General features: G+C 54.2%; 10 protein-coding genes across 10 annotated transcripts; 4 read left to right on the top strand and 6 right to left on the bottom strand.

The window, feature by feature from the left end:
- Positions 1–834: 834 nt before the first annotated feature.
- AB675_7992 (uncharacterized protein) lies at positions 835–2,685 on the bottom strand (the record flags this gene model as incomplete). The annotated part of the gene is made up of 2 exons (XM_018148402.1): positions 835–2,528; positions 2,574–2,685. The coding sequence occupies 2 exons, from the start codon at positions 2,683–2,685 to the stop codon at positions 835–837; spliced, it is 1,806 nt and encodes a 601-aa protein (XP_018001017.1).
- Positions 2,686–4,638: 1,953 nt separating this feature from the next.
- AB675_7991 (uncharacterized protein) lies at positions 4,639–6,192 on the top strand (the record flags this gene model as incomplete). Its single annotated transcript, XM_018148401.1, has 1 exon — positions 4,639–6,192. The coding sequence occupies one exon, from the start codon at positions 4,639–4,641 to the stop codon at positions 6,190–6,192; it is 1,554 nt and encodes a 517-aa protein (XP_018001008.1).
- A 207-nt stretch (positions 6,193–6,399) lies between these two features.
- On the bottom strand, positions 6,400–7,827 carry AB675_7990 (putative trans-sulfuration enzyme; the record flags this gene model as incomplete). Its single annotated transcript, XM_018148400.1, has 3 exons — positions 6,400–6,527; positions 6,583–6,816; positions 6,867–7,827. 3 exons carry the CDS (start codon positions 7,825–7,827, stop codon positions 6,400–6,402), a joined length of 1,323 nt encoding a protein of 440 aa, XP_018001158.1.
- A 1,238-nt stretch (positions 7,828–9,065) lies between these two features.
- Positions 9,066–11,668, top strand: AB675_7989 (uncharacterized protein; the record flags this gene model as incomplete). Its single annotated transcript, XM_018148398.1, has 2 exons — positions 9,066–11,220; positions 11,271–11,668. 2 exons carry the CDS (start codon positions 9,066–9,068, stop codon positions 11,666–11,668), a joined length of 2,553 nt encoding a protein of 850 aa, XP_018001191.1.
- A 764-nt stretch (positions 11,669–12,432) lies between these two features.
- Positions 12,433–14,121, bottom strand: AB675_7988 (putative MFS-type transporter; the record flags this gene model as incomplete). Its single annotated transcript, XM_018148397.1, has 2 exons — positions 12,433–13,051; positions 13,109–14,121. The coding sequence occupies 2 exons, from the start codon at positions 14,119–14,121 to the stop codon at positions 12,433–12,435; spliced, it is 1,632 nt and encodes a 543-aa protein (XP_018001244.1).
- A 2,409-nt stretch (positions 14,122–16,530) lies between these two features.
- On the top strand, positions 16,531–18,500 carry AB675_7987 (putative amidase PB8B6.03; the record flags this gene model as incomplete). Its single annotated transcript, XM_018148396.1, has 6 exons — positions 16,531–17,038; positions 17,091–17,203; positions 17,253–17,476; positions 17,567–17,805; positions 17,861–18,036; positions 18,090–18,500. 6 exons carry the CDS (start codon positions 16,531–16,533, stop codon positions 18,498–18,500), a joined length of 1,671 nt encoding a protein of 556 aa, XP_018001048.1.
- Positions 18,501–18,739: 239 nt separating this feature from the next.
- Positions 18,740–19,354, bottom strand: AB675_7986 (putative oxido DltE; the record flags this gene model as incomplete). Its single annotated transcript, XM_018148395.1, has 1 exon — positions 18,740–19,354. One exon carries the CDS (start codon positions 19,352–19,354, stop codon positions 18,740–18,742), a length of 615 nt encoding a protein of 204 aa, XP_018001100.1.
- Positions 19,355–20,570: 1,216 nt separating this feature from the next.
- On the top strand, positions 20,571–21,455 carry AB675_7985 (uncharacterized protein; the record flags this gene model as incomplete). The annotated part of the gene is made up of 1 exon (XM_018148394.1): positions 20,571–21,455. One exon carries the CDS (start codon positions 20,571–20,573, stop codon positions 21,453–21,455), a length of 885 nt encoding a protein of 294 aa, XP_018000949.1.
- Positions 21,456–21,809: 354 nt separating this feature from the next.
- On the bottom strand, positions 21,810–22,397 carry AB675_7984 (uncharacterized protein; the record flags this gene model as incomplete). The annotated part of the gene is made up of 1 exon (XM_018148393.1): positions 21,810–22,397. One exon carries the CDS (start codon positions 22,395–22,397, stop codon positions 21,810–21,812), a length of 588 nt encoding a protein of 195 aa, XP_018000999.1.
- A 437-nt stretch (positions 22,398–22,834) lies between these two features.
- AB675_7983 (uncharacterized protein) lies at positions 22,835–23,503 on the bottom strand (the record flags this gene model as incomplete). The annotated part of the gene is made up of 1 exon (XM_018148392.1): positions 22,835–23,503. One exon carries the CDS (start codon positions 23,501–23,503, stop codon positions 22,835–22,837), a length of 669 nt encoding a protein of 222 aa, XP_018001289.1.
- Between the last annotated feature and the right edge of the window lie 282 nt (positions 23,504–23,785).

Raw genomic sequence — 23,785 nt, 5'->3', positions numbered from 1 at the left:
GGCTATGCGCTGAAGGCTGGGAAGCAGATAGTCTGCTGCAAATCGCAGTGGCACGAAAGAAAAGTACTGCTGCAAAAACCATTTTTGGTCATCGAGCATGTTGTCATCCGGCTTCAGTGAGGATATGAAGAGACCGGTTGACCAACCTCCTTTTCGACACATCCTTGAGAAGGTACGATGCACTGCGTGTACCCACCTTCCATCCATTTAAAGTGCAGAGCACTGGTAGTCACGCGATTCTCGATCGCGATTGCCACTTCTAGAAAATGACAGGAGCCATGAGGCAGGCGCGATGCTTGTCAACCGGCTCCGACTGAACTCTAGAGAGACCGGGTGACTGCGCAGCCTTCGGATAAGAGGTTCACTGGAGGATGAGTCTGTTCGTCGCTTTGCCTGACATGATATAAGCGAGGGTTCTTGGTGGGAAGTGGCTGGTCATGGCCACGCTGCTATGCGCAGTGAACATTCAGACAGCAATGAACAGTTAGGATTAGACACGCTCTACTGCTTCTTGATAATCCTCCCAGAGGCCGTCACATGACGGCGACTATCGTTAAGACAGCCCATATTTCAGTCTCACAGCACGAGGGCAGTGTGCCATAGTTGCTGTCCCCTCACCGTGATCAGGCTTGTGAGGCGAAAACGCTATGTTCTGTGTGCCATGCTTGCATACGTCGTCCTCATGGACAGCCACGCCCGGCAAAACTGGTCAGACGAGGCCTTCCCAATATCCGAGATCAATGTTGAGGGCGTTTTGCCACAGATTTTGTCTTTCTGATCAGAGTTCAGCGAGGTCCTGACCCAGTACCCGATCCCTGCAAGATGCCACTCCTCTCAAGCCCAGTCAAAACACGCTTTCGCCACGCCGGCTAAATACTCTCTCCACCAAAGCCAGCCCTGCAAGCAATCTTCCACCTCCTCCCAGCCAAACAACCCTAGGTGGTCCGTACACGCCTTTGCCCTCTCCCAGAACGGTGCTTGGGCTGCGGCCATAGTCCCTTTCCCGTCGTCCGCGTCAGCAGCCTCGGCCGCAGCCATGCCACCCATCACACAACACCACAGCAGTGGCTCTGCCTGCGTACACCAGCCTTTGTCACCATCTTCTTCGTGCAGCCAGCAGCAGCCAAGGGCTTCACTGAGCATTGCAGCATACCTTCGCTTGAGACCTGTTGACTGGGGCAAAGGGAAGAGGACGAAGTCTGAATATATCAGTGACGCCACACGCAACGCTTCGTAGATAGCATAGCGCGGCCCCCAGAAACCATTCGCCGTTGGAAGGCTTAGCAGATCATAGTGTATGGAATTTCGAGCAAGGACAAGGTCATCGACAGTGACTTCTGAACTGTGAGGTGACGATACGTGGGCCTTCAACGCGGCTGTGAAGGCCCTACAGGCCTTGAAGCATTGTATGAGGGCTGCTGACTGGCGCTTTGACGGTGGTAATGAGGTCGTCTTGAGACGCAAGTGGCATGTTGGCTCGGAATAAATGGCTTCGATCTGGCGAGGCATAGGCCGTGGGACTGGTACACAGGGCCTTTGGTGAGTGATGGTGGAGTTGAGGATGTCGCCGAGTTCTACCGCGCCTCGAAGAGCTGGCATTTTGATGCCCTCGATGCCGTTATTGTGCGCTATGAGCGTCCGGAGTGCCGACATATGAGCTGCTTCTTGGGACATACTGCCGTAGAAGTGAATCATTTGTGCCTTGCACATCGGATTGAGACCATAGTTTAGTCGCGGGAAGCTGCTGACTTCCAACCGCGAGCTGTCTGGGGATGTTGTGCTCGACCTTGGCGACGATACCGATCGTTCTTTACCGTGAGCACCTAAAGAGAGAATGCTGATAACAACATAGTCTGGAATGGACTGTCCGTTGAGCTCGCGGAGCTCCTTGTTGATCAGTCGCACTGCTTCGGTCTTGTATGATAGCCTGAGAAGGTCCGAGCCCGCAAACGTCTCTACTTCACGAAGCCAGTCAAGATGCTGCGAGCTGGCATATGCTAGCGCATAGAATGCCACGGGATGTTCCATAATACATTGCAGCCAAGCTCTTTTCACTGGGTGGAAAGGTCCTCCGTCAAGTCGGCAGGTCGTCATTGGCGCCCCTTCTGGTATCGCCATCTTGGCTGGCGAGATGTTAGGCCACTTGAATCGCACAGCATGGTCGATGACTTCGTGCACGATTCGAGTCGCGTCTGTGGGATATATCTGGAACGGGTCTATCCAGCCCTGTCCGAGTAGCGTGGAGAGCTCTGCGACTCCATGTTTTCGACCTAGCAGCTGAGCGTCCTCCGTCGCTGTCTGTCGCCGTCGCAGAACAGTCTCATCGTCCGTGTCGTCGTCTACTACTCCAAGAGCAGTCAGAGCAAGGTTGAAGTCAGCGCCGTTTCCAGGGTCTGAGTTGTGGTTTCTGAGTAAGTTAGGGCCTGGACTACTAAAGTCGAGACTTCTGCGGCGCCGACGAAGCGTAGAAGCCGGAACTATCTGCTCTGTCGCTATTGTATTCTGTGCAGGGTAATGCTCAGTGAGTGCTATTCTTCATTAGCCAGATGAGGACTTCTACGGAGAGTTCTTACTGGATTCGGTTCCTCTGGAGTCAGTCCTGTCCTTGGCTTTCTGTATGACTGACTTCCGTGACCGCTTCTTGTCGGTCTTTGGTGGACTGTAGTATGCAAACCGGAAATTCATTGCTCTTGATGCATCACTTCGGCAACGAGGGCATAGATCCAGCTGTCCGTGCTAGGTGGATGCTGCTCAGCAGGTGAATGCATCGATCTCGGCATGGCTGTTGCGTGTAGGGAACGAGGCATCAATAAGTACAGAGCTGCAGACCAGCCTCGTATTCACGGCAGATCACCGACACCATGGATGCCCTAGCCCAGGGGGAAGTCCTGGTAGTAGTATTTCGAATCATCTGGGGTCCAGCGAGTTGACGACTAGGGCTGATGGTTCGGAGCCTCGCTAGAGCATAGACGGCGAAGCACGAGGGAGCACTTGCCGCGTTCAACATACTATCAAAGCATGGGCGAAGTGATTGGCGAGAGAGCCGTGGCTGCCAGTAAAATCGTGCCTTCCCCGATCGCCGAAGTCGTTGCTTGTTCATGCGGAGATGTCCAGCGCCCTGACGTCGGATTATTAAGTGGACTCGTAATTACGGCGCGTCCATTCTGAGGTTCAAAGCTGTTCAACAATCACCGCGTCGACATTTCGATAATTGCTAGATTGTTGAGAGCGGCCGTGATGTGAAGTCAAAAACAGCACGACGGCCGCTAGGCACGCGAGTGAAACCTTGAGCACGCCCCACCGGTCCTAATTTTCCCAGCAGGGTATTCGAAGTAGTGGACGGTAGCACACGTAAGCTACAGAAGCGTCTTCATAAAGAGGTGTGTATGAGAGATCTGGCGGGAGATCTCGCAGGGCTACGACGCTCGTTGGTCCACTTTCTTTCTTGGGCATCGTCCGACATGCGGGTCGAAACTGCGACTATCTCTACGTCCATGGATCGCTATACATCAGAGCTACGGAGTACACCGCCGAGCTCTTTAGTATCGCTCGCGGTCAACGCATTGCCTGTGAGCCACACTGTTGAAGAGCACCTGGCCCGGAGCGCGAAAAATATTTGTGAGGCTCCTCGGATACCTGTTGAGACAGGTATACATTCCGGGGGAAGTGCGCCATGTGGATGACCAGACAATCGGCGCGGTCCAAGTGCTAGTCGTTTTGAAGGGCATATATTTAGCCCCGACCAAACACATGCGCCTTGGGACTGCCTGTGAGACCACGTACCGTGTTCAGCTGAGGCCTCTTGCGTGTCGGATTTTATGCCTGTACCTTGCCACGAGGCTCAGAGTTCCTGCTGATGTAAATGCTCCATCAGAGCACGTTCTGGGACGCAACTTTTGTAATAAGCGAAGCTGATCCTTGTAAGTGGAAGGCGCTCGGCTGCGCTGTGGATGCAACACGGTCATGACCTACGGTCTTGGCTGTATCTCCGTCCGGACCAGATTCCAGGCAACACGCTGTCGACGCTGGCTTACGGAATACCTCGAAAGGGTCGGATTTGCCTGGTGTGACTTGCGACATCACCAGATTTCGGTCGTGGAGGTAGCTATTCTTACCACTTAGTGTGCACGGGTTGCCGACCTGCTGTAATTCACAGTACTTCCTGCCGAGATATGGCTGTGTTATACATTCTGTCTGCCATTGTTCTTCTATCCCGCCCGGTAAGTTCGCTCCGAAGTCCAGGGCGATCAACGAGCTTGGACCAATGTCTACCTGCAGCCTGATAGGAGCGCCTACTCTCTGCAAGGACAGTGGAGATCTTGTGCTGTTCGTTCAATTCCGCCCCATAGGCCACATAAGTGTGAAACCAAGAGCTCTGCGGAGTGTTACTGTCAACACAGTAGAGTTGCAGGTCAAGCACATCCTTGCATACATCGCCGCTCTGTAGGCGACCTAGCTTCGACGACTGGGTGAGATCGAGATTCGTGCACGTGTGGCAGAAGACAACAACCAGCGTCGGGTCGCGAAAATTTAGGCTCCAATTCTGACATCACGTCAACCGGCTTGGGCTAGACACACAATTCGACCGCCGACGTGATACATTGCTACACTTCTTGGGTACATGGGAAATAGTAGACCATGGCCAGCGCACTGTATGCAGTGCACTCCGTCAGATTTCTTGGCCATCGCTCCGCTCTGGGACGTCTATGTAAGCCTGGTATCGCTATCAGCTCAACCACATCGTGTTGTTTATATCCGCCCACTAGGCGGATGATCACAACAAACAACCCACCGTCCAGGGCTCTTCCCAACAGAACCCGATCGGCATCCGTACAGGACAGCCTGATCTTTGGCAACATCCTCAGCACACCAGAGTCCGCCCGGATATGGAACGACCAGACTCGAACACAGTACTACCTCGACTTTGAAGCAGCCTTGGCAAAAGCTCAAGCCGAGTTGGACATCATCCCTCGAAAGGCAGCAGATCTGATCGTGGCACATTGCAGGGTGGAGAAATTGGACTTCAATGAGTTAAAGAAAGCGACCGAGCTCATCGGCTACCCGATCCTCGGGGTGGTCAAGCAATTGGTGAAGCAGGTGAATGATGTCGAGGCAGGACTGGGAGAGTATGCGCATTGGGGTGCGACGACACAAGATGTCACCGATACTGCAACGGTGCTGCAAATTCGGGACACGCTCAAGCTGGTGGAAACCTCATTACAGAAGACTATCGCCGCCCTGAAGGCGTTGGCGATCAAGCACCGGACCACACCAATGCCAGCCAGAAGCAACCTCCAACAAGCAGTCCCCATCTCCTTCGGCTTCAAACTCGCCCGCCTACTAGCCACCTTCTTCCGCCACCGCTACCGCCTCGCCAACCTCCGCAGGAGCCTCCTCACCCTCGAGTTCTCCGGCGCAGCGGGCACGCTGGCTACCATCCCACCCACCTCCTCCCACCCCGAATTGGGCCTCGACGTGCAAAGCCTCCTCGCCAAGCACCTCGGCCTCGCACCCCCAACAATAGCCTGGCATACCGAACGCGACACCATCGCCTCGTACGGTTCTTTCTGCGCTCTCCTCACGTCCACCTGCGCTAAATTCGCCCTCGACGTCAAACTCATGGCCCAGACCGAAGTCGGCGAAGTCTCTGAGCCCTACGTCCCGCACCGCGGCTCATCTTCAACGATGCCCCAGAAGCGAAACCCCATCTCATGCGCATACATCACCGCCATGAACGCCACCGTCCGCCAACTGTCAGCGAGTTTGTTCGAAGCCATGGTGGAAGACCACGAGCGGAGCACAGGGCCATGGGAGATCGAGTGGATCGTATTGCCACAGATCAGTACGCTGACGCACGCGACGGTGGTCAAAACGCAGGAGTTAGTGGAGGGTTTAGAAGTCCACGCCGACGCTATGCGGCGCAATCTAGATATTACGAAGGGTGCCGTAGTGAGCGAGGCGGTGATGATGGGATTGGCGGAGAAAGGGCTGGGACGGCAGTATGCGCATGATTTGGTGTATGAGGTTTGCCAACGGGCGGCAAGAGAAGGCAAAGAGATGATTGAGTTGTTGTGGGAGGATGAGCAGGTCAGAGCGGCGGTGGAGAGGGAGGAACTGGAAGGGCTGTGTGATCCGGGGAATTATCTGGGGTACAGTGCTGTGATGGTCGATCGCGTTGTGGCGATGTGCTGATCGGAGCCAAATGTTGATGGGTGGTGCGAGGAGTACTTGAGGACTGAGTGGTGCATAGCGAAGAGGCAAAATCTACTGACCAGGATTAGTCCCAAGTTGGCTTGAGTGATATGGTCACAGCGTGTCCCTAGCGGAATGCTACCAGCCTGAGTAATAGTTCCTAGCAAGCGTGGGTAACGAGCCGCGGTCAGGTAGCCTGAGTGCTCCCTATGACTGTCTCAGCTTGGCTACCTCCCGGAATGCCTGCAGCAGATCGTCCAGAAGATCTTGATAGTCTTCGATGCCTATGCTTACTCGGAGCATGTCTGGCGAAACGGTTGCATCTGACATAGTACCTGCAAGAAGGTCAGTATCATTCGATGCGGCACTTTATACAAGGGGAACACGTACGCCATTCGATCAAGCTCTCCACGCCTCCCAAACTCGTGGCATGGTGGAAGAGGTTCAGCTTGCTTGGCAGGTGCTTTGCAAAGACGTCTTCCTTCATCACGATGGAGAACACAGGACCATACCCCTTAGGCATCTGCTTTCGCAACCACGTCTTCTTGTCGGCCTCTTGTAAACTTGCATGGTGGACCTCCCTGACAACAGCTTGGATAGCCTCCACATCAGATTTCGAGAGGCCTAATAAAATGTTAGCGCATTCGAAGGCAACTACATTCCTTTGAACTTACCTGTGCCCACACTATGACCACTAAGCGCATAATCTAATGCTTGGACTATGCGCTCAGCAGTATCCGCCTGTCTCATAACTCTAAGCTCTAATGTCCGCACACTCCTGACACCGAGCCAGCCCTCGAGGCCACCCATGACTGAGCCTAAGAAATGCCGGTCTTTCTTCATTGGTGCTAACGAGGCCTTGTTCTTCACAGCCAGAACACCGCAGAGCATGTCAGAATGCCCGCCGATATATTTCGTGCCAGAGTGCATCACAAAATCTGCGCCATGCCTGAAAGGGTCCTGTAGAGGAGGCGGCGCGAACGTTGAGTCGACCATGAGATATGCGCGTCGTGAACGAGCTATGTCTGCGTAGTGCTGGATGTTGAAGGCCTTGCCAGTCGGATTGACAGGTGTTTCCAAAGCGATCAAGTTGCCTTCGTCTAGCTCTTCTGGCTTGCAGTCCAGCGGGAGTTTCTCGCACTTCGACGTACGCATATACAGGTCAAGCACGCCATGGCATCCATGGTAGCCGTCGCCGATAGCCACCCGCTTAGGACGGAGGAAGACGAGCAGAGCATAGAATGCCGACAGACCAGAAGAGTACGTCAGGCAGGGAGCGTGCAGAAGGGTCTCGAGTATCGTCTCTAGGCGTGATGTCGAATGTGTCGAGTATCTGGAATAGATGTGTTCTGTTGATCCAAGAGGGTCACTGCGTAGGTGGGAGGGCGTCAAGTTTGCAGGGTCTTTTGCGTAGCGAAAAGTTGTACTGACATGGACGGGTGGTGCGACGTCTGCGAGCACATTGAGGGCGTCGTCGGCGTGGATGGCTCGCGTGGACGGCGAAAGTATCTCAAGGTTCAGTTCTTGCAGCCTTTCGGCGGCATCATCGTCGACGGGGACTGGAGGATTCTTGTTCAGATCTGCAGCCTCAACGTGGTTGTTGCCATTTGTGCCGTTCGCGCGAGGCGGGGACATGATGCCGTATTCAATGGTTGCCTTTATGTAAGTACGCAGTAACGAGCCGGAAACACGACTTGATCTTTAGGCAATCTTACACAGTACCACGTTGTAGCATGATCCCGGTCTTGACGCCCTACGAAAGACGGACCTTGCATCTTCGAGCGGGAAAGAACCTGACGCCCTTTGAATTGGCAATTCCGTTGTGCACCCCACCGTCCCCCACTATGTGCTTTCCGGGCGAGAAAAAAAAGGCTAAGAAGGCAGCAAGATGCCTAGCAGAGGTACGGTGGGGCATGACGAGCACTGGAGTCAATTCACCACGCGACTCACGCCGCGGCTCTGGTGCCTGGAGCTCCGGGTCGTTGGTGGTCATCTCCTCCTCATCCACACAAGTTCCGGGCCGCAGAACAGGCCGCAAGGGGTTGGACCAATAGGCAGCCGAGCGCATCATCAACAACCAAGGATAGCCAACGCAGAACATCACGTTCCCTTGACCGCAAGCGAACGGTCGCCAATGAACGTATAAGCCCCCGCCGCGCCATGATACGACGTCGCTCGTTATGTCGTCCTCGTCGCCTCCGTCCTCGTCATCACTACCAAAACACGTGAACTCACTCTCTTCGCGTTATCGCTCGTTCTGCGACACGAACCCCACGATTAAGGTCCACGAGCCACTTTATCGACCTCATGACACCACCGGGAAGAGTCCGTGCGGCCGTGACCGCATTCCAGACCAGATGAGCGACAATAACACAAACGTCAATATCGCTCGAGTGGCCAATGAAGGCACAGGGCCGGAGATGGAGCCACCTCTCCGTTGTTGCTGCGGAAGGAACGACTGTGCCTATCTTGAGCACAACAATGTGGCACTCGAGGGTCTCGAGAGGAACCTCTCAAAGGCGGCAGAGCTCGGCCAGGTACGTGACTTTTGATTTTGATGCTGTTTCTATTTCTTTACACTTTACCCTGGAATGTATGGCGATGGGGAAAGAGCTAGCTTTGAGGATACGACCGCTGTCAAGGAAAGTGAGATCACCAGATCGAGAAACCGAAAATCGCAGACTCGACACTTGCGACACTCGTTTAAAGGTGGTGGTGGTACAGTGCAACCGTTTCGGCAGGTGCAGTGTGACTTGAGACTGTGTCACTCTATATGCCGTTCGTTCACCCACGCTGGCCCTGGCAACGGGCGCAGTCCATCCAACGATAACCACCACTCCAACTGCATCACATTCGTTTAAGCCTACGCAAACATGGCGGAGCTCGAAGAAGCAATCCTCGCCATGGACGCGCTATCTGCGCAACGAAAGCGCTACAGCACCATCGCAAGTTCGAGTACCTGCGGACTGACTTTCGCTCTACAGGCATTATTGTCCCGACATGAATCGTACGTCGCCGAAACACAGCTGGAGAACGAGACCCTGAATGCGAAGATTGCTGCGCTCGAAGCTGAGCGAACTACATTGCAAGATGCGAACGAGAAAATCGTAGCCGAGAATCGGAGTTTATTGACAAAGCTCGACACCATCAACAAAACTTACACCGAGAGCGACAGCACGGTGAAGAGTCTCGAAGCGCTTCTCAAAGATACTGAACTAGAGGTCCGCCGACTCAATGCGTTGGCTAGGCGAGCAGAAGAGCTCGAAGCTCAAGTGCATGATATGGAGCGAGAACGGACGCAGATGTCGCAGAAGTTGACGGAAAGCGAGTCAGAGAGCAAGAGTGCGCTGACGCGGTGGCGAGAGAGCGAGAAGCGATTGCGGATATTGGAAATGGAGCTCGAGAAGATTGAGTGGGAAGCCAAGCGCGAAACGGAAAAGCACGAAGAGATTGTTGCCCGACTGGAACGAGAACGGATACTCGACCGGGAACTGGGCGGCGCCGAAGGCAGACTCAAAGGTGCTGCAGCAGTGCAAAGCATTCAGGCCGGTCAGAACGACAACGTTGTCAGCCACTTCGTTCGCGACATCCTGCAGGACAACGCTACATTACAAGCCGGTATTGTCGAGTTGAGGGAGCTTCTACAGTCGAGCAACGAAGAGGTACATAATTTGAGGCAACAGATCATGCAGCATCAACCAATGTCTGAAGGCAATGACCAGCAGCCTCCCTCATCCCTGCCACTCGACCAGCAGATCGGATGGGAGCCACCAGCACCGTCCGACGTGCAACGCGAGGTCCACGTTCATCACCACTACCACGCCAAATTGGCTGCCAAAGGCAATCGTACGCCCACAGTTCGCAAGAGAGCCGTCCGGAGAACTATGATGCCAGGTATGATTAGCAGTCCAGAGTCGTCAATACCGTCGACACCAACTACAGGTCCGAAACGATATGCATCGAGTCCCATCATGCCTCTTGCTCTCCATCAGCCAGTCCCAAGAAAGAATAACAGATGGTCGGTTCAGTCGGCAGCGTCCAGGTCCTCAAATTTTTCAAGCCTGCCGAGTTCTCCGCGATCCTACTTCGACCGGTACAGCTCTATCTTCGACCGCATAGAACCAGGAGATGATTCATCACGACCAACAAGTCCAGAATCTGTCAGTGTGATGAGTTCTCCGAAAACGACCCACAATGCAAAAGAAGGTTCGAACACATGGCCGGCAGCAATTCCCGAACATTCCTTATCCGAAGCTTCCATCTCGCCACTAACGCCACCTACCGTATCGCCGCAGGAAGATAGCACACCTGCAACGGTCGTACGCCGAGGCCCGTCACCAGACCTGACCCCGAAGCCGTCACAGATCCTTGCACCTGCTCCGTCAGACCCGATCGATATCAGACCCTCTGCTGGGCATTCCCGAAATGCATCAGCTCTTTCTGTTGAACCGCTCGCTCCAGAAACATTCTCAATACCAGAGTACCAGATACCAGACCATGAGACACCTTCCTCGGAGGACAACAACCCACTGGATGATACCCAAGTCGCGGCGGAGGAAGACACAGACCCTTTCTCAAGCAATGTGACAATTCGCCCGACTCTACAACGATCATCCTCGCATGACTCGCTAGTCTCAATTTCTGGCATGGACATACACATAGCGAAACGTCCTTCGCCACCAAGTTTCAGCCGATCATATTTCACGCCAGCTCACTTGCCCTTATCGACCATAAATGGCTTGAAAACATCTTCGAAACAGCCTCTTACAGCGGTCGCCTCTGTGGCCGCGTCGGCCTCACAATTCCAGACGCTGACATCAACTCGCGGTCATGGCGAGGGTCGGCGAGGTCTCGAGATCATCGCAAGCTCACCAGCCGCCAAGACGTATCGTTCTTCGTCGCAGCAATCTTCGCCTGCCCAGCTAAATTCGAGCCCCGGTGTTGCAGGCCGTGTTGGGGGCTGGGTGCGCAGCAGATGGGGCGTTGCACCTACCAAGTCTGTCGGTGACTTGCGTTCGGTCTCAGCTGGTCAGCGACCCCGAATACCGGCAAACGACCAGCGTTGGCGACTCTGCTAGAAGCACCGCCGCCGCCAACGGAGGCTCACGCCACGCAAGTCGCAAATGACAGAGCGGTGCCATCAGCGGAGTCAGTCAGCGGTGACGCGCAGCCAGCGGACCAACAACAACAGACCTCTCCACCGCGAAATATGCCTTCTTCTGTTACGTCAACCAACAGCCGTGCCTTCAGCGCCAATGCCGCCATCAGTATCGGCGGATCAAGCAGTCTCAAATCACCCAGCATAGGCACGGGCAGCACGCCATTCGGCAGTATGCAGCGTATGCCTGGCATCAATCAGAAAGGCCCCATTCCGGGGTTCTGGCTACAGCAGCGGGCGCCGAGTCAAGTTGAGGTTGATCGATCGAAGGTTAATTTTGAGGGCTTGAGGGATGCGCTGGGTGGTGGCGGTGGATGAACGAATCTTGAAGGGCAACAGGGTTTGCTTCATTGAGGCGTGACTAACGATGTAATGAACAAAGGTGCTCATATTGCACACATGTAATACGATGTAATTAGCTAATTGCAGTGGTTCAGCCTGACCACAGAGCCAACATTCGTTGTCTACCTCCTCTTCAGATACGCCCTCGACAGGTTGATCCAAGACCCTCGCCCCGGCTGATAGCAGTGATTGCTACCAAGGTATGGCAACGTGTCTGAAGGGAGTTCATGGCCTTTAGCTTCCCGTGTAAAAGAAGAAAGGAGGAGGAAAGGTCGAGGGCAACGCCGATACTTATGTCTTCTTCGTCAGAATGGGGACCCGATGCAAACCGAAACGATCGCTTCACTTACGCGGTGAGAAAGCATTCACTGTGCATCGCACGATTTTGGAGCCGCTGCCTGTCGGCCTTCACTTGTCGTATCGAAGGGCCACGCCCGAGGCTGATGCTGGGTTTGATTGCTTCGGGCGTAGCAGCTACCTAACTAGAGCTATCTCTGATGAGTAGGTATGTATGATGCGGCTTGCACGCCTCAGAGGGAGCTCACTTTGATTCCATAGGCAGAACATCTTGGTTATCACCACAAACGCCTGACGGCAGTGACTATTCTTACTATTGAATATTGTCAGTAACTACATTAGAGGTGTGCTTGCCTCTAAAGCATATGTCTCTCCTTCTGTCTCTACATTCGTTGCGATCCTTTATACGCTCCTTGTTCCCATCGCACAGACCAAAGCATGAATTAGTGCTTTACCAATTGAGAAGCTGCATACTCCCAATACCTCTTCTCGCAACTGATACGTAGAGCCCTGCCCTTCCAGATCATCAGCAGAAACGACATGCCAGTGACGAGACAGATCACGCTGACAGCGATAAAAGTGTTCTGTAAGCCCGAGGCGTTAATCCACGGTGTGATAGCGTAGCCGAACGCGAAAGTCATGTTGTTCCTGACAATGATCAGAGATACAATGGTCTCGCCAGCAATCTCCTTGTAGCAGTCCACAGCATACGTGATGGCGTAGCTTCCACCGGTGACGATGCCGAAGCCGCACAGCACGGATCCGAACAGTAGAACACCGAGCGGGGCGGAGTGAGCGGCGCCGACGCCCCACATCAACAAGCCGATGGTCAGGCACGCGGTATAGGTGATGACGCCCCAGAGACGCTGCTCGGGTTCGCGGATGCCGTTGTTTCGATGCGCCAGGAAGAGTGTGAACCTGTCTGACAATGGGCCTGCGACGATGCCCCCAATGATGGCGCCGAGGAGAGGGGCGAGATAGGTAACCCCAACCATAGCTGCAGACATGTTGTATGGTGGCGATGAGAGGATGAGAGAGGCGGTGGCATTGTACACGGAGTACCTAGTTGCTCGTGTCAGTAGAGGACTCATATCGTTCGAAGATAGCGAAAGCACCAACCATGAGTTCGTGAAAGCGTAGAGAAAGCCTGCAAAGAGGATATTGGGAAAGTGGATGAGGATCAGAAATGGCCGCCAGACTATCCGCATGATCTGTGTCCGAGAGAGGTGGTTGTTGGTCCAGAGCGCCAGCTTTTGTGCATAGGTCTTCCTGGTAAATGTCTGCCCCGCAGTCACTGTGGGCGACAAGTTGGCGGCGACAGGCTCGGCTGTGGTAGTCATCTTCTCAGGGTCACCCTGCACCCCAGCGGTCTCCCCAAGCCTGACATCAGCATCACCGCTTGCGGTCTCTGCCTCGACTTCGTCGCGGTGCCAGCTGGACTCTTCTTGAAAGAAGAAAGCAAGCACAAAGTTGAGTGCCAGCAGAATTGCGCACCAAAGCTGGACCCAACGCCACCCTATGCTGTCATTCATGAATCCGGCGATGAAGGGGGCAATGAAGTTGCTGCCAGCCAGGGTCATAGAATAGCCGCCAATGTAGCTCCCTCTTTCGTGAGCGAAAAATATGTCGGGTATGCTGATCTCGGGGAGGACTTCGACGGGAGCCACGAAGAAGCCGAACAGTATACGCGCTGCGGCCCATTGGCCAAAGTTGTTGATGTGCGCAGTCCATTCGGAGACAGCGACTACTCCCAATGTGCTCAAGAGATAGACCGGACGTCGTCCGTACGCAAGAGCAAGCGGCTGCCAGATGAGGTTGCCCCAGCCGGCAAGCAGAAAGATGAAGGCGGTACCCAGATTGAGCTGCGTCAGAGTAAGACCCGTATCACGGGACATGTCAGTCAAAATGGAGTAGGTCGAAGTGCCGCCAACGCCCGTGGTGAACGTGTACAGGTAGACGAGGGCGGCGTGCAGTATTTTTCTGCTTTTGCTCCAGTTGAGAGGGTCATCAGGATGGGCGCTTGGCTTGGGCACCAGGATGAGCTCATCGGAACTCCTTGATGTGCCGTGGACGTGGAGAAGGTGTACCGTTCCAGGAGGAAGTAGGCCGGGCACGCTGTCGCTATTCGCCATGTCTGCAGGTCAGTGGACTCCTCAGGTCAGTTCAAGAAGTACGCGTTTGATGTTGTCGTCAGCTCTTCAGCAGAGAAAATGTCCACTGGAACATATGAGGGTGGTGATAGCAGTATATATCATAACTTCTAGCAAAATGCATCTTGGACTCAGCGCATGCGGCCAGATCTTATCGTCAAGGTGTATACCGAGCTGCGATGTCCACATAAGGTGCCTGCATTCGCGTCTAGCGTGTAGACCCTCTGATACTGATAGGAGACAGAAGTTTGTACTTGACCTGCTGTTTCGGGAGAGTTGACTACGAAGCGTCATCGGCGCGGAAATTCCGCCGCTACTGCCGCGTGTGCATCTCGAGCAGCAGGACCTACTGTGTGCTGTGGGAGTCTGGCAAGCAGCTTCATCCTGCGGGGAAGTGGCTATCTGCGAGAGGTAGGCTCGGTAGGTGAAGTCCATTTTTGGCGTGGATATCAGGAAGATAAGAGGCGATCTTCGCCCAGATCCTTTGGGCAAGTTAACTACGTCCCACATCACACCGATGGTCTTCTCCTGCAGCCCACGATGCCGTATACTCGTGGCAAACGTGGCAAAGCGCGCGGCATTCGACATGATCGAGACTGCGGGAACTGCAAAGACAGGAAAGTGAAATGCGATCTCAACAGGCCAGCTTGTGGACAGTGTCGTCAGGAGAGAATCACATGCCCGGGCTTCGCGCTTCGAGTGCGATGGGGCAAAGAATTAGATGGCTCTAGCAACGCACACGTGCGGAACAGCTCCCAGTCTTCGACTATCGCAAAGACGATGAGCTCAACAGTAGCTGATCGCAGTGCTATCTCGTCCACCAATGAATCGTCTCGCCGCGAACTACCCAAGCATCAGCTACGCCCTCGCCTGACACGTCGACGGAAGAGCAGTCAAACTGGACTTCGAGTCTCGCGGATTATCTGCACTATTTCACATCGAAGTACATTGAGGCACGACTAGCTCGCCAGTCGCATGATGCTGTTGAGCTTGTTGACAGTAGCAATGTTGATGGAGTGTGGCATTTCGCGTGGCAACACATCCTGCAGCGATTGCAGGGAAGCATGCAGCAGAGTACTCCAGACAGAGACGTATTGTACTCTCAGGCTCTACAAGGACTGAATCAGGCCGTTGCGGAAACGGACATCCTGGCCCTCTTTGGCATCACAACTCTGGCTTACATCGACGTTCGCGAAGGTCCATTCGGGCAGTGGGCGCGTCATTTGCGTGGTGCCCGGGCTCTGCTGGATTTACATTGCTCTGACCTTGACCAGCTCTTGCTTCTGTACGCCACGACGCCCGGACTGAAGCAAGCGGTCTCTTTGCTACAGTGGTATGATGTTATGGGTGTTGTGGTTCATCAGGACCGACGCCTTGTATTTGAGGACTTCCATCGTCAGGAAATGGAAGGTACACTCTTCGAACTCGTCGGCTGTCCAGAAGAGACCCTCCAGCTCTATGTACGGATCACTGGGTAAGTCACCTGCTTCCGCGGTGCGGCTATTTCGCTAACACGACGCGTAGTAAGTGCTGTGCATATGCTCTTTTGGCAGTTTTCGCTTCCCGTGATAGACACAGCGCTGTGTCTCCTGGATCTCGTATCCTGCTGGGTCGTGGATATGTGTCTCTCGTTCGGGCCAGAAGCTGATGGTATTCTGTAGAAGGCTATGTGACAGCAGCACCACATCAAGCATATCAGCTGATCTGTACTCAGTTGCTCCAGGTCAGCCATGCGCAGAGCAACAGTCAGGTGCTATTGCAGGATGCCTGGCGGTACACAGCGCTTCTCTGTGCAATTGACTGTCTGCATGTCGACACAGTTCAGAATGGAGACCAGTCAGCTCTGTTAGTAGCGGACCGGATCTGCGAAATCGTTGACAAGATTCGGCCGCAGGAGGCTTCTTATGCGCACTTGCCTGTCGCAGTCTTCTTTATGGGCATATTTGCCACCACAGAGCGACACACACAGACAGCCGATAGATTTTGGCATACCTGGGCGACAGCAGATCTACCTTCGTATCCGAGCGCTCAATCGATATCGACTACTCGAAGAAACAGGAGATTGAAGAGCCGTCCCGGGTATCTGGCGACTAAACCAAGCAGACCTGCCGCGTCAGGGCGTGGACCAGACTTCAGATCGCCATAACGCTAACAAGTCCGGAAACACAACACAAGTCAACCTTCCGTATTTGGAAAGTTGACTGCGGATCATAGTATACGAGTGGATCGCCAGCCTGGCCAGCTCAAGTCGTTTGGGTCAACGATGCAGCAGTCTGTGATGGGTAGGAGGCATTCCCTCGTTCCTCTATACTCTCGACTCTGAAGCAAATGCACATCTGCGACTCATCTCACCCTTCACGCCATCGATAAGGAGCTGGTTTTCTACCCAACATGGCGGCAACGATTGTCCATCAGAGCGCAGTGCCCGATGGTCCTGTGAAGACTGGCGCCTCACACGCCGTCGTCGAGGTGCCACCATGGAAGATTGCTGCCGGCAAGAAACGCGATACACAGTGGCAACAGATCCCGGAGGAGTGGCGTTTGTCACCGCTACCGTCCCCGTTACCAAGATCGACATTAGCGTATCTGGAGGCCACGTCGTTACTCGATGACAAGGAGAAGAGCATCACTTCGACCCTCTCCGCAGACCATCTGTTGACGCAGATTCATTCGGGCGTGCTGTCCTCACTGGAGGTCACAGCGGCATTCTGCAAAAGAGCTGCTATTGCTCAGCAGCTGTCGAGATGCTGCACTGAGATGATGTTCGATAGAGCTATGAAGCGAGCAAAGGAGCTCGATCGCCATCTGCACGTCAACGGAAAGGTCGTCGGACCCCTCCATGGGCTACCGGTCAGTATCAAAGATGTGTTCGACGTTGAGGGATTCGACACCAGTATAGGTAGGCTCGCAACGACACTTCTGCGCGGATACTGGCTGACCGGAGCTCAAAGGCTGGGTGGGACGATGTGGAAAGCCAGCAACAACGAACAGCACGCTGGTAGACATACTGCAACAGCAAGGAGCTATCATCTATTGCAAGACCAATGTTTCACAGTCACTCATGGTATGAAGTCTCACTGGTTGAACACACAAATGTCGCTGATGAATACTAGATGTCTGACTCCTACAATCACGTCTTCAAGCAATCGGTCAATACACTGAACAGAGACCTGATTTCTGGCGGTAGTTCTGGAGGCGAAGGCGCTCTGGTCGGCTGCCATGGTAGCCTTGTAGGCATCGGGACCGATATTGGCGGTTCAATTCGCATTCCAGCCAATCTCCAAGGGCTCTACGGCCTCTCGCCAAGCACTGGTCGCGTCCCGTTCGATAAGAGTGTGTAAGTTATCCCAGAATCTCAGCCCGGACAGATGGTACGGAATCTAACAGGCAACAAGCTCCCGCAATTTCATCGTGAATCCGGTCGCAGGCCTATAGCCTCGAGCCTCTCCACAATCGAGACGTTCATGAAAGGTGTGGCTGCCGGACAGCCATGGCGACAGGATGTGACCACGTATCCGATTTCCTGGCGCCAGGAACTTGCACAGAAGTCTTCTCGGCCCCTTCGTATAGGCTACTATGTTGATGATGGCAATGTCAAAGTCCAGCCACCAGTCGAGCGCGCGATGCGTGAAACAGTGGAAAAGCTGCAAGCTGCCGGCCATGAAAGTGAGTAGCAGAGGCACAGGCCATCAACACCATGCAGCAACTAACTACGAACAAGTGATCCCTTGGGATGTCAACTCTCATGTGGAAGCGCACCGGCTTTGGACCAAAGCCATTCTCTTCGATGGCGGGCGCGACGTCAGCAAAATGCTTGAGGAGAGCGGAGAGCCACTCGTGCAAGGAATGCTCGTCGGCAAGGCTGCTGACTGTCTCTCGATTCAAGAGGCGGAGGAGGTGAGCTAGATTTTCTAATCCCTTCCCGATAGCCACTGTCAGCAACTGACCAGTACATTCCATCCATAGCTCGACCGCCTCCGAATGGCTATCCAAACGCTTACCTCCATCGCTGGAACGCAAACTCAATCGACGCCCTCATCATGCCCGTCCTACCCTGGGTCGGCTTCCGCCCGAAAACATGGGTCAAGTCCTCCCAATGCGTCAGCTACACCGGGCACTGGAACTTCGTCGACTTCGCCGCCCTCACTATTCCCGTCACTGTTGCACGTCTGGATGATGTGGGCGACGATGCGTGGAAAAACCATGTGCCTAGGAATGAGAGTGATCGTTTCAACTGGCATCAGTATGATCCGAAGTTGGTGGAGGGGATGCCTGTGTGCGTGCAGGTCGTGGGCGGGAGGTTTGGGGAGGAGATATGTGTTGGTGTTGGGAAGGCGGTCGAGGCTGCATTGGGGAGGTGAGATGAAGTGGCTAGGAAGGTACGATATAAGTTCCAGGGTGGCCAGAAAGAGGTAAGCACAACTCTCGTGCACCTGCCACCACAGGACAATAGCAGAAGAAATAAACATTATCGAACAACTATACTGGCCATAAAGATGTTTTGCCTGTGGATGCAAAGGGAGCTGCCTCTGTGCCCACAACGTCCGCCTATGTCGCTTGCCAGTCAACCAAGCATCGCGTAACCACTCCTCCATCGACGCTAAGCCTTCGACCCAATCCCCTCCAACACGGGCCCAAACGCCTCTCTCCACTTCCCCACTCCCATCTGAGCAAACCCCACACCCACTTCCTTCAACTCCTTCGCCTCACTCCCATCCAGGATCTCAAATACTTTGTCCGTATACTCCTCCAAAGGCATTGGCGGCGGCGCCCCCTTACTCGCCTCCTTGTGCTCCTTATCCAGATCCGTGGCTACGTACGGCGTTGCCAATTCCAGCACCCGCACATTGGTGTCAGCCAATTGGTCGCGCATGGCGCAGCACAAATGGTGGGTTGCGGCTTTGGTGGCGCCGTAGACTGGAAACTGGGACAGGGGGAGATAGGCAATGCCGGAGGAGGTGAGCATTAGGACTGTTTCGAACTTTTGCGTGAGGAGGAACGGAACGAAGTGGCGCGCGAGGATGGTATGTGCGGTCAGGTTGACAGTGATCTCGCGGATGATGGCCTCGTCGGTGTGTTTCGACCCATTGATGGGATCGGCGAAGGAGTAGGAGTATTGGATGCCGGCGTTAAGCCAGACGGCGTTGATGTCTGGGTACTTCGTGATCAGGGTTTGGACGTGCTTGGAGAGGCTGGCAAGGTCGCTATTGTCCATGGCATAGGTCTCGAGACCAGGGCAGTCGGCTGCGAGGGCGTCGAGGTTGGCTTGGCGGCGGCTGTGGCGATCACGCGCTTGCCTTGAGCGTGTAGCCGGCGGGCGAAGGCTTCGCCTATGCCGGAGGTGGCGCCGACAATGAGTATAGTCTTGATGCTGGAAGTCATGATGAGGGCTTGTTTCGCCGGTTGCTTTCTCTGGCTGCTGGGCTGAATGCTTCAGATGGTTTGATACTTTCGTACTTATCTTGGCTCGTGTGTGGACGAAGAGTGCAACAGCGTGCCATCGACGGCTATTATGTAGCCGTTGCTGCCGCCTACGTTCTTCGCGATGAGCGATATGCATCGGACCTTGCAATCTTTGCCAAGTAGCCAAATCGAGCGTCTGGGGTTTAAGGCGCGGGTCGGACTCAAAGGATTTCCTGATTTGGCAATGGGCACCCCTGTACGACGACGTCTCCGGCCCAATCGTAGCCGCAGCCTCAAGCGATTCATGGCGAGGAGACTTTAGTCATCGACTTTCGGTCAAAGGCCCTGACTACACAGTAGGTAGCAATAAGAGCCAGAATGATTCCATATCCCAAGGCGCGTTTTAGTCATTGAAATTTACCGAATTTCCCATGTCCTGCCAAGCTCACGACAGTCGAGGCGCCTCGGGACGAACTCGAAGTGCGCGATGACGCATCACCGACTTTGAATATACCACAACTTGCGAGTTGAGCCTTCGTTGTGCCACACCACTCTACGTGAACTTGCTGAAAAGTCGACATGTAGCTGCAGATCGGGAAGCGTGATCCAGAATCGACGTTGATGGATCGATCTACTTCACATCAGTATGGGTCGGATGCAACCTTCTTGATGACCACCGAGCTCAACTCCGCCAAGTCCGCGCTGTTACTTGCGTCGACTTGACTGACAACGACAGAGCCTGCTATGCCATTTGGTGAGACGAGCAAGCTGGAGCGTCTTCAAGATACAAGCGCGTGCACAGCATTTTGTGCAGCTATCGCTAGTCCCGCACTCCTGGGCTCATCGCGTAGAGTGCAAGCATTAAGCATCGCCATGGCTATTCCCGTTGGGCGTCCACTGTCAGGCAACCATCCGCCAAGGGCTGCGCAGACAGTGCTTTCTCTCTGCTCGAGCGGCAGATATCAATCAATGCTTAGCCTGGCTCATTCTTTCATCCAGCATACGTTTTGGAGCTCAAGCTCGTCAACATGCCGCCAACCGAAGCAGAATACGAGAAGTACGGAGCCTGGGCTGTCATACGATATCCCGACAAGAACTTTGACCGTCGTAAATGTCAACGTGTAGTGCCTTTTCAGGTCATCAACGCCTCTGCTCCAAGGACTGGCACGATCTCCATGCAAGAAGCGCTGAGCATATTAGGTTTCGCCAATCCTTACCACTCTTCCGCATTGTTCGAGAACTGTCGAGACTGCGATATGTGGACGGAAGCGCTGAATGCCAAGTATCGTCCTTCGCCAACCCGCAGGCTGTATTCACGAACAGAATTCGACCAGCTATTGGGTCACTGTGGCGCTGCTGGAGATGGCCCAGCTTTTATGTTTTGGAAGGAGCTGTTGGACGCCTATCCAGACGCCAAAGTCATTCTGGTAGGCCGCGACCGCGAGAAGTGGCTCAAGAGCATGCGTCAGGTCATGGAGGCCTTGTTGACCCCTGCGTCAAAGGTCATGGGCATTCTCGAACCTAGTCGAGCAGGCCGGATACTGAAGCTGACTCGCCTGTATTCAGGCCTTTGGTTCGGCACTGTCGACAATATGACCACCGAGACCACGATGGCAAATGCATGGGCTGCGTATGAAAGGCATTATGCCGAAGTCAGAGCAACCGTGCCGAAGGATCGACTTCTGGAGTACAAGCTGGGTAGTGGATGGGAGCCGCTGTGCGACTTCCTAGGGGTCAAAGACGTGCCACAGGTCCCATTCCCCCATCGTAATGATGCTCAGACAATGGGTGCAGCAATCGACCTATTCAACCAGCTTGCAGTCAAGACTGCCCTGAGAAACGTCGCTATTGTGGTAGGATTGGTAGCGGTCTTGGCGAAGGGAGTCTTGGAGCTTCACAGGTGGTCGAGCTAAAGCACAGAACTGTATTCACTGTTGTCGAATGATCGCGGCCCTAAAGAAGATATACTGTCCGTGGATGGTCCCGAAGTGAGCTGCCTGGCAGGCGCAATGCAACAGATGCCAATCTTGCCCCTTGGCTGTATATGAAATGGGATCGTTCCGCTCGCTGCATTCAAACGGTGAATGGGTTGACGTATATAGTCCATATTAGCTGGGTCGTTTGGGGCTCCAGATCGAATTGGCAAGTATCTGTGATTCTCGGACTCTTCGCAGAGCTGTATTTAGCGCGCGACAGACTGCTGCTGCTCTTCGTAATCATGGTCGCCAAGTCGCGTGATCAACGCTATACCATTGCTTGCAGCCACTTTAGCCGAACAGCTTCGACAGCAGTCCTCCACCTCCACCACCTGCCCCAGGACTCGGATCTCCTTTTTGCATCACCTCATCGACCCACGCCTCCATCCTCCTCCGATCGCCCATCATCCCCGTGTCCACTACTCTGTCCGTCACCCTCTCCGCCCTCCTCCCGCCAAAACCCATCAGAGTCGGCATACTTGTCACGCCAAACTCGACTCCCAGGTCCATCATATTCCCATTGCTGTTGTCAGGCGAATCTAGCTCTACCTCTGCAAAGCTCAGCTCTTGGAACTTGTCACTAGGCTTTTGAGGTCTGGAATGCACGAGGTCTTCGAGGAGTGGAGTTATGACGCGACATGACGCGCAGGCAGAGGTGCTAAAGAGAAGGAGCAGGAGAATATTGGATGCCGAAGCTTGTCGAAGATAGTTGTGGAAGGTGGGAGGGATGCGAATTGGATCAAGAAGGCGGTTCTGGTTGAGGAGTTGCGGCTTAGAGGTCGAGAAGTGAGTTGTGCTGGTGCTTGTGGAGAGGAGGAAGCGTGTTCGGGTGCCTCTGGACATCGATTGGAGAGTCGACGTGGTAAAGGAGCCCTTCATGATGACTGAACGGTGAGATGGCGTCCTAGGGATATCGCAAGAACTCGAATCGGGGCTCTGAATGTATTCGATTTCCCGTATGGTACATCATCAAGCAGCAGCACAACTGTTTTGCTTCCGACGTGTTTGCGATGACGTAGAGGCAGAATTATTAGACTTGTTCAGCTGATCTCGCCGACTTACGTAAGTGCTGAGGTCCTACCGACCTCTCCGAGTCCTTCGTACACTCACGCCGACCTTGCCACGCTGACGATACAACTCCCCTCACTGAGGGCACTTGCTGTTCCAAGAAGGAGCCAGACGTCAGGGAACGGGCAACAGCATCGTTGCGTGCGTTCAGTCTCACTCCGAATCCACCATGCTGTCCCTTCCTGGACCTCGAGTCATCCCTGACCTCACTCCACTCTGCCTGCCCATTCCCCCTTCAACGTCTCGACTCACAAGTTCCCCTTGTGCTTCTCCAACCACCCCAACGCCTCCCCCGGCTCCATCCTCTGATGATAATTCGCCTCAACAAACATCTCCCTGACCACCCCATCCCTGCCCACCAGAATCGTGCTCGGAATCGGCAGCTCCTGCTCTTTCTGCCCATAACTCTCCTCCCAGTCCACTTTCAGGTAATCCCACACAACCTGCATGCTCTCCGGCTGCTTCCACACAATCCCTAGCTTCCTTGCCAAGGTAAGACCCGTGTCCGACAGCACAGGGAACTGCAGCTCGTTCTTCTGGGCCGTCACGAGCGCTTTATCTGGCACCTCGGCCGTGATGGCGACAAGCTGCACGCCATGGGCCTTGAATTGGGGGAGGTGGGATTGGTAGGCGCGTACGAAGAGGTTGCAGAAGGGACACCAGGCGCCGCGGTAGAAGATGATGAGGATTGGACCGCGGGCAAGGAGGGAGTCGGAGGTGATTAGCTTGTTGGTGGCGTTGCGGAGGGAGAAGGAGGGGAGGGATTGGCCTGGTCGTATGGCCTGTTTGGGATCGAAGGTCGCTTTGATGTCGGAGGTGGCTTTGAGGATAGGTTTGGAGATGTCTTGCGGGCCGTAGGTGTGTAGTTCATTGTAGACGGCGGTCAATTGAGGGTTGAGGAGTGCTGCGTCAGTCATGGTGGTGCTCATGATTTGAAGCTACAATTGTCACAGACGTCGGCAGAGGGCTTTGTGGATCTATGGCGTGAGGCCAGTTCATATACTTTGGCTTCTTCTCAGCACCATAGCGAATGTGGTATGTGACGAAATGCCCTTTTGGTAATCCAAACCAGTCAGGCAATGCTTTTGGGCAGCTAGTCAGGCACGGAACATAATACGCGAGGCTTGCGGAGGCCTGATCGATACTTTGATGTTTTCATTCGTTCAGGAGCGATCAATTCGTCCAAGAGAAGTGTGAAG

Source organism: Cyphellophora attinorum, assembly GCF_001299255.1.
Source record: "Cyphellophora attinorum strain CBS 131958 chromosome Unknown Contig10, whole genome shotgun sequence".
Lineage (NCBI taxonomy): Eukaryota > Fungi > Ascomycota > Eurotiomycetes > Chaetothyriales > Cyphellophoraceae > Cyphellophora > Cyphellophora attinorum.
The sequence above is the reverse complement of the archived record's forward strand: the minus strand, read 5'-3'. Positions and strand labels throughout refer to the sequence as shown.